General features: G+C 44.5%; 1 protein-coding gene across 1 annotated transcript; it reads left to right on the top strand.

The window, feature by feature from the left end:
* The first annotated feature begins 2,140 nt into the window (after positions 1-2,140).
* On the top strand, positions 2,141-8,428 carry LOC136696030 (suppressor of cytokine signaling 2-like). The gene is made up of 3 exons (XM_066670105.1): positions 2,141-2,297; positions 4,283-4,530; positions 5,172-8,428. Exons 2-3 carry the CDS (start codon positions 4,290-4,292, stop codon positions 5,666-5,668), a joined length of 738 nt encoding a protein of 245 aa, XP_066526202.1. The 5' UTR covers positions 2,141-2,297; positions 4,283-4,289; the 3' UTR covers positions 5,669-8,428.
* Positions 8,429-8,805: the final 377 nt, after the last annotated feature.

Below are 8,805 nucleotides of genomic sequence, written 5' to 3'. Positions count from 1 at the left end.
TAAAACACCTTATGAAAGTGTGTGAACAAGATATTTTACAAAATGGCAAAAATAATGAGATATTTAATGCATGGGAATGATATGTGATAGTATTAATGCAGCAGTTCCCAAACTATTTATGCAGAGCCTCCCTTGTGTAGATGAGAATGCTTTCAAGACACCCCCCCCCCCCCCCCCACACACACACACACACACACACGCCACTGCAACTTCTTATTGAACAAAGCAAAATAAAGTAAAAAAAAATCCCTTTCACAGTGTAACTATTACAAATGACATGCAAACTTTGGGAACCACTGCTCATAATGTTTTGGTCAGTCTCCAAACCTCAGGTCTTGTGGGGTGTTCCCACTGTGCAGTGGTCAGTACCCACCAAAAGTGGTCCAAGGAAGAAGGACTGGTAACCAGTGACCGGGTCCTGGGGCCAGAGCGTGGTCCGATCCCACAGAAGAGCTACTGCAGCACACACTGCTGAAAGAGTTAATGCTGCTCTGATAGAGAGGGGTCAGAACACACAGTGTATTGCGGCTCACTGTCGCCACAGACTGTTCAGAGTGCACGTGCTGTCCCCTGTCCACTGCTGATTGTGTGTGTGTCAGTCCCGGACTGCGGACTCATGTTTTTTGACCACCCAGCGGTGCTCGGAGTGATTTTCTGCTGGGAAACCTTGGGTCCTGATGTTCATGTGGATGTTATTTTGACACATGCCTCCTGCCTACACTCCTAGCTCCAGACCAAGACCACCCTTCATGGCAGCAGTGTTCCCTAACAGCAGTGGCCTCTGTCAGGAGGATAATGCTCACAGCCACACTGCAAACACTGTTCAGGAATGGTCAAGGTGTTGACTCCGCCTCCACATTCCCCAGATCGCAATCCGATAAGGGTCTGTGTGGTGTGGTGGTAGAGCAGGACCGATCCATGAAGGCACCACCTTCACCTCGCCACTTTATTCTGCAGCTAATGACACGTGTAGCCCATGCCTTGCTCTGGTGGAATGAGTAGGATCCACAGGTATTAGGCACATGGTTTTATATGTATGTATATATATAACTACTGACATCATTGTTGGCACCATGGATTAGTGGAGCAAAGCCAAATCACACACACACACACACACGCACACACATACACACACTCCACCCCCCTCCTTACACCCACACACACATACACACTCACACGTGATCTCTCTTTCTGAGAATATTCCTGGAAAGTGTTGTGCTGCCGGAGTACAAGGGAAAGGCTGTAAAAATAAATGTGGGACACGACAGAAGGGAATCAACTGCAGCTTCTCCATCAGGAGAAAGAGGACAAACACGGGAGACGCAGTATTCACCAGCGCTGAGGTTACAGAGCACAGTTTAAAGCTGTGAGACGAGTGAAATAGTAGGATTTCGCTGGGAACAGGGAACAACAGGAGCTTCCCTCTCTCTCCTGTCCCTTGCTGGCTTTGGGGACTTAATCCGGGACAGATTTCTAATTAAAAACTGTGGATTTGTGGAATTGGGGACAGATTCTCAATTAGAAAAATCTGGGAGGTGGTTTGGAAACGGACGTACACCTGGAGAAACAGGGATTGTGAACATCTGGAGCAATGGAGGGTTAACAAACAAAGGTGATACCAGTCAGATACGAGGGAAATTTGGGGACTTTTCCCAGGAACAGAGCTGAACAAGGTGAGAAACCGTGGTTTTATTAAATCACTTTAATTTTAGCACAGTAACATGTCCAGTAGCGTGAAGGCCTATATAAAATGCAAGCCTATATCAGAGGATAAGTTAAAGAGGCAGTGTAAAGTACACTTCAGTTCGAAGGCAGCTGGGCCTAAAACATCCTAGACAGGCTCCGTTAGAAGAATGCTTTGAAATTGACAGAAAAAAGAAAGAGGGGATTAAAGGAACAGGAGAGATATGTACATTAAGGGTCAGGCAAATTCTTATTGAAAGAAGACATAGTATTAAAAAAAATCACTTGTTCAGTTCAAGTTTGAATTTGGAGCCCACCAACCCACACACTGTGAAACAAGACCCCCCCAGTCAGTTTTCTGTGAGCTGCCTAAGTCAGAAAACGCTATGATTCTGCTCCGCCCCCTCGTTTAATTCTGTCCAATCACAGCGCTGGATCTGCGTTTACGCGAGAGCACAAAGACAAGGTTAAATGCAGCAAAACAGACAACGAGCGCGAAGGAATAAGAGCACTGAGTAAAAACGGAGAAGAAAGAGAACAGAGCGAAAACGGCTACAAACAAGAGCTTCCGCTCCTCGCTCCTCACTGCTGTGCGCTCGGGGTCGGGGTGAACAGTGAGCAGTTCATTATTATTTCGTTAAAGGGCTGTTTAGACGGGAGGAAAACTTGTGTTACGATGCAGAGACTGAGGGAGAACTACAGAGATGTAAAAAAATATAAAAGCTTAGTTTATTTCGCTTGTTTTGAAGCTGTTAGACCCTGGTTATATGCAGCCATTAGCTTCATCTTATTCCAAGGCTAAATTTGCTGTTTCTTTTGTTTTCTCATTTCCCAGAACCCACTGCGAAGTTCTTTGGAAAATCAATAATGATTGTTTAACCCACGGATAGGTTCCAGAGTTAAAAAAAAACAGGTTTTTGAGAAATATTACTGACTGAAACAGTCAGTTCCGTGCTGTCTCAGCGGTCACCAGAGTTCAGTTGTCCATGTTATAGTCAGAGGACAGAGAAGCTGTGTCCCAGTTTTGGGAAGTTTAAATGAAATGGAGGAGATGTAAGACGATGGGTGGTGGATACTTCAGCTTTTAAAATTGTGCCTCTGCCATCCTCTCTTTACTTCCCCTGTTGTCTGTGCAGATAAATTATTCCAAAATAAGTCAAAGTTTTATGTTCTTTTAAATTAGATTTTGCACAATTTTTACAAAATGAAGAAAACATCAGTGCAAATTTATTCTTAATGCACTTTAATTTAATCAAAAATGATAAAAGTATATACATGATTTTAATGACTAATAATAACATTTTGGAACATATTAAACTACACTTTCTGAAAAAAATGGACAGCAGAGGTATGTTACTGTCACTAAAGGTACTTGTAGTGTATCTTTAAAGGTACAGCAGTGGTGTTAGAGTCCAGTTGTGTTCCCTAAAGGTTCAGTACATTCTCTTCTCCAGAAGGAGAGGGGGATCTCTAATCTTTCATTATACAACTGTGGAGAATAAAAGAACAGAAAAACAAATGAAAAATTGTAAGGAAGAAATTTTAAAGAACGATTTAAGAAATAGAATTAAAACTTGTAGACACATTAAAAAAATTAAAAATTAAGACGTTGTAAGGTCAAATGAAGAAATTGTGGGAACGAATTAAGAAAAGAAAGAACTGTAAGAACAATTTTTTTAGCTTAAAATGTGTAGATACAGTCCATAAAAATATTAACAACAACATTCAGAATTTCCTGATTATACCAGCCATTACATTACTATTGATATTAATATAAAACTATTTAAAGATCTATAATGCACTGGACAACAAGCAAAAACCTTTTGAAAGCACTGTTTGCTGACGTTTTTAATGCTGTAATTGAGTCTAAATGGATGTTTTTCTGGCTGTTTCTTTAGACCAGTGCTAACATTTTGGATTGAGCACACACCGTGTATTCATTCATTCATTGTCTGTAACACTTATCTAGTTCAGGGCGGTGGTGGGTCCAGAGCCTACCTGGAATCACTGGGCGCAAGGCAGGAACACACCCTGGAGGGGGCGCCAGTCCTTCACAGGGCGACACAAACACTCCTCACAGACAGTCACCCGGAGGAAACCCACACAGAGAGAACACACCACACTCCTCACAGACAGTCACCCGGAGGAAACCCACGCAGACACAGAGAGAACACACCACACTCCTCACAGACAGTCACCCGGAGGAAACCCACGCAGACACAGAGAGAACACACCACACTCCTCACAGACAGTCACCCGGAGGAAACCCACACAGACACAGAGAGAACACACCACACTCCTCACAGACAGTCACCCGGAGGAAACCCACGCAGACACAGAGAGAACACACCACACTCCTCACAGACAGTCACCCGGAGGAAACCCACGCAGACACAGGGAGAACACACCACACTCCTCAGAGTCACCTGGAGCGGGACTCAAACCCACAACCTCCAGGTCCCTCATCATTTATTATTTGGTGCATTGGGCCATTAGGACAAATCATTTCCTGTTCTTGTTCTGCTGTAACAATTTGCTGTTTACATTTTTGGCTCAGTGTAAACATTGTCCTATGAACTTCTCCTCTCATTTTCTCTAGATTTTGGATGGGGCACACACAGTGTATCTCCAGATCAGGAACTGAGAAGATTGTGACCCTGAGGGGCAGCTCTAGGCTGCACCCCCCTGGACCAAAGGAGCTGAATGGCCCAGAAACCAGCTCCAACTTTCACCAAGACAAAGACTCTGCCGTCCAAGCCGAGGGCAAAGAGCTGGAGCCACCACGAGAGCAATCATCTGAGGATGCCAAGAGGTTACAGCGAGCCATGGCTCACCTTCAGGAGTCTGGTGAGTCCACAGCAAACAATATACGACTAAAATGGGTCACTGTCTGTACAATCTGCGTCCAATACCATTTTACCTCTTATTCTACTTTAGAGAACTCAAGGCCTTTCCACACTTTTCCAGTAAAAATGTAAGTAAATAAAAAGGAGTTTCCAGAATTAAATTATGCAAAACATTTGTTTTTATCCGACTCACGACGGCAGCTCGTAAAATGACGCCGTGGTCTTTTGAAGAGGTTCGAACGCTCCTTGGATCGGTGGCCGACGAAAGAATCCAGCGAGAGCTGGACGCTGCAACAAGGAAGGAACAAACTCTACTGATCTGTCTGAACTGATGACAGAGCTGTGTTCAGTCCCAAACAACAACAACACGCCGATACACCATGAGTAAACACCGCTTAACGTTACCGCCGCCGTTGCTGTGGTTTCCAAAGCCAGATGTTCCTATTAGAGACAGGGGTTTGAGACGACACCCGATACATTTCAGGGGGGAGCTGGAGAGTAGGGTCGAGTTGTGGTGTAGATACAATGCAGTGGAACAAAAAAATCATTAGAAACAGTTTAAAAAAAAAAAAAAAAACTGGCAGCGACTAAATGGGATGAGAGAGAATTAAAGTGCTGTATCTGTGTGTGTTAATTTTTCAGGCTGGTACTGGGGCTCTATATCAGCTGCAGAGGCCATGGACGTCCTGAACGAGTGTGCAGAAGGAGCATTCCTGCTGAGAGACAGTTCGAACCCGCATTATCTCCTTGCTCTCTCTGCGAAGACCTCCATGGGCACCACCCACCTGCGGTTGGAGTACTCTGGCGGAGAGTTCGGCTTTGACTCGGTGGTGGTGGTTCGGCCTCAACTGCGGCAGTTTGAAGGAGCCGTGGACCTGGTCCAGTTTTACTCTCAGGCACACAGACGGCGGAGCACGCACACGGAGCCGGACACAGCCCAAACACACACTCGGGACAGGGTCCAAACAGTCCCTGACTCCTCCATCGAGCTCAGACTGACCAGACCTCGCCGCAAAACAACCCTCAGCCTTCAGCATCTGTGCCGACTGACCATCAACCAGCACTCGAGGAACCACAGTGCCCTGCCCCTGCCGGACAGGCTCAAAAACTACCTGCTGGAGTATCCCTTCATCCTGTAGACTGTTTGGCTTGGACTGAAGCCATGTGACTTCAGTGCACTATTTCTATTCATTTCTTTAGTTTAACATGAGCACCACGTGGCTGGGGCTGCCAACCACATGATGATGCACACATTTGAATGGGGTTAATTAAAGAAACACTAGGTAAGATTTGGTGTTTTGTCTCCTGGGCTCCGCTTACACACTTAAAAATGGTTCTACAAGGGTTCTGTATTAAAGAAAGGGGTTCTTAATAGAACCCTGAACGCTTGAAGAATATTTTGCATCACTTAAGGGGTTCTTTGTTTGATGGAGAATGTGCTGTAGATGGTTCCTTTAAGAAAACTGTTCTATACGGCACCAACAACGGTTCCTGTATTGTTACAAACTTGGTGCCATATAGAACCCTTCTATAAAAGGTGCTGAATAGAACCATCAACAGCACATTCTCCATCGATCTGAAGAGTGCTTTCACGATGCAAAAGGTTCTTCAAGTGTTCAGGGTTCTGTATAGAACCATTTACCACCACAGTGGACAATTCTGACCTCAGAGGTTTCTCTAGACGTAGCACTTCACATCAAACCAAACCCAGTCTGAATGAACCTGTTTATGTCTTTGCTCTTTAATGAACACAGAGTTGTTGGAGTTCTCTTTTAAAGTAAAGCAGCCGTCACCCTTCAACACACACCGAGACCGGCAACACGTCTGAGGCACTGACAACACTGAGGGATAAGGTTTGATTTGGATTCAGAGTCTTAATTCCGAGTCATTTTAGAGCATTTCTATTGGTCCGTTCACCATGGTGTGTTCACACAGTGTGAAGGACAGCTGCTGTGTCCTAATGACGTAGTAAACTAACCAACCACAAACACGGAGACACCTGCTTTTTAGAAGGTGGCGATCTGCAGGAAGGAGCAGGTTCTGAAGCCTGTATTAAAAACATTTTCAGAGAATTCCATCTGTATGTGGTGTTGATATTTTTGGAAATGTAAATAAACGAGTTTATCATCAGAGTGGAAGGAAACTGAGGTGTAGGATGACAAATGGAAACCTGAGGTCTATTAGGCAGCAGATAAATGAACACAGACCGGTTCACCAGGGCTCCTTCCTTACACAGCTACACACAGGGAACACCTCACAGGACCTGGCCATTTGCAAGTGCTCCAACCAAAACATTATTGCCATCACATTTTGACCCGTGTCCATTTGGTCGCTGAAAATTTCTCCTGTTTCCAGCATCGAGGTCCAAGAACTGACTGTTCTTTCGCTGCCTGATACACCACTGCTGCTAAACACGAGGCCCTGTAACCAGAGCTTCAGCGTTACCCACTGCACCTGTCCGTGGTTTTAATCTTCTGGCTGATTATATCAGTGTATATTTACTGTATGCAGCGCCACTGTTTCTTTTCAAACTGATGCTATTTTTAATGGAGCCCAAACACGCTTGGAGGACAACAGTAAAGTCACAGTTGTGTTGTGGACGCTAACAGATGCCCTCAATAGATAACAATGTGCTGAGTAGGGCCATCCTACCAACACACACACACACACACACACACACACACACACAGAGACATTCAGTACTGTGTAACATCAAGAACATTCATGCTACAAAACTCAAACCAGATCCAATCAACTGCCCTAATTCAATCAAATTACTTCCATATAATAAAAGCACAGTGGTTAAATATGAAGGACTGGATGTGGACGTATAAAACTGTAGTTTAAAATGGAGGAAAACGTCTGAAGAGCTGAGTAGTTTGTTCTGGTTTAAATGTGCAATCACGTCATGACACAGCCATTGCACTGACACACCCTCTCACACACACACACACACACACACTCTGGAGTGTAAACTGGTTCATTCAGGGAGTGCACCACCGTTTGAGCTGCACGTTACTTTATTAAACATTGTTTGCTACAGTTTTGTTGGTGAAACAGACGGACTGCACCTTTAATCAGGGTCTGATTTTACCAAGTGAAGCACCCTGTTTCTGGGTTTATTCAGATGTTTGTTAATCCAGAATATCTCTGTGTGTTCTGGACATAAACACTGACTGTTCCTGATCATCACACAGTCTTTACACAGGGACTTTTATAATGTTAGTCCACCCACATTTCACTTTAAGGATTTCAGCCCTTAGATCAGACTGATCCAGGCGAAAAGACTCTGTGCTTTCCTGCTTTCTGTGTGTGATTCAAAGAGAGGGCTTTCGTTCAGTTCGTTTTTCTTTTGTCATCAGCGGTCATTACTTTGTGGACTGGACTCTGACCTCTGCTAAAGTCAGAAACCCTTTGTTTATTTTATTTCCAGCTCAAACGATCCTCATCAAATGAATCCTTTCAGACCCACGGTGCTGAGCTGTGCCGTCGGCTGTGGATGTGTTTAGAGATGACTTTCCTCCTCTGTCAGAGAGTTGAACTTTGATGGACTGCTGCCCCCTGCAGGGTGTGTTCCTCGGGGACTTCGAGCCGGTTCTGGACCCACTGCCACACTGATCAGGGTGAAGCAGTTACAGAAGATGACTGAATGAATCTCCGGATGTCTGATGAAGAACGAGTAGCTTGTACCTAATGATGCTTTTGAATGGAGAGGATGTAAATGAAGGGTGGTCTCTGACTTTTGCACAGGTCATATGTTCGAACACTAGGGGGAGTCTTCACTCAAGTGCTTTTCCTAATCAGAGACACATTTTACAGGGTACGAACGCTCTTATGAATCAAAAGACCAGACCACTCTGTATTTTACTGTTTCCACAGTTGACTTACTGTATGTGATCAGACGTATGTTTCTGTTTGTTTTTTACTGTATTCATCTTGATCATAATTTTGATAAATAAACATTACCCATTCTGCAAAAAACAAGCTTAAAGAAGATGAATGTACATGGATATGAGGATCTGGAGCCCACCAACCTACACACTGTGAAACAAGACCCGCCCCCCTGTCAGTTTTCTGTGAGCTGCCTAAGTCAGAGAACACGGGATAAAATGAGACGCTCTGATTGTGCTCCACTACTGACTTTAGAGAGACTTTAGGGTTGCCCCGCCCCCTCGTCTGAGTCTGTCCAATCACAGCACTGGACCTGCATTTATGTGAGAGCCCAAAGATGGTGTTAAATGCAGCAAAACAGACACAACGAGCGCCGAGAAATAAG

The sequence above is a fragment of the Hoplias malabaricus genome, chromosome 5 (assembly GCF_029633855.1).
Source record: "Hoplias malabaricus isolate fHopMal1 chromosome 5, fHopMal1.hap1, whole genome shotgun sequence".
Taxonomy (NCBI): Eukaryota; Metazoa; Chordata; class Actinopteri; order Characiformes; family Erythrinidae; genus Hoplias; species Hoplias malabaricus.
The sequence above is the reverse complement of the archived record's forward strand: the minus strand, read 5'-3'. Positions and strand labels throughout refer to the sequence as shown.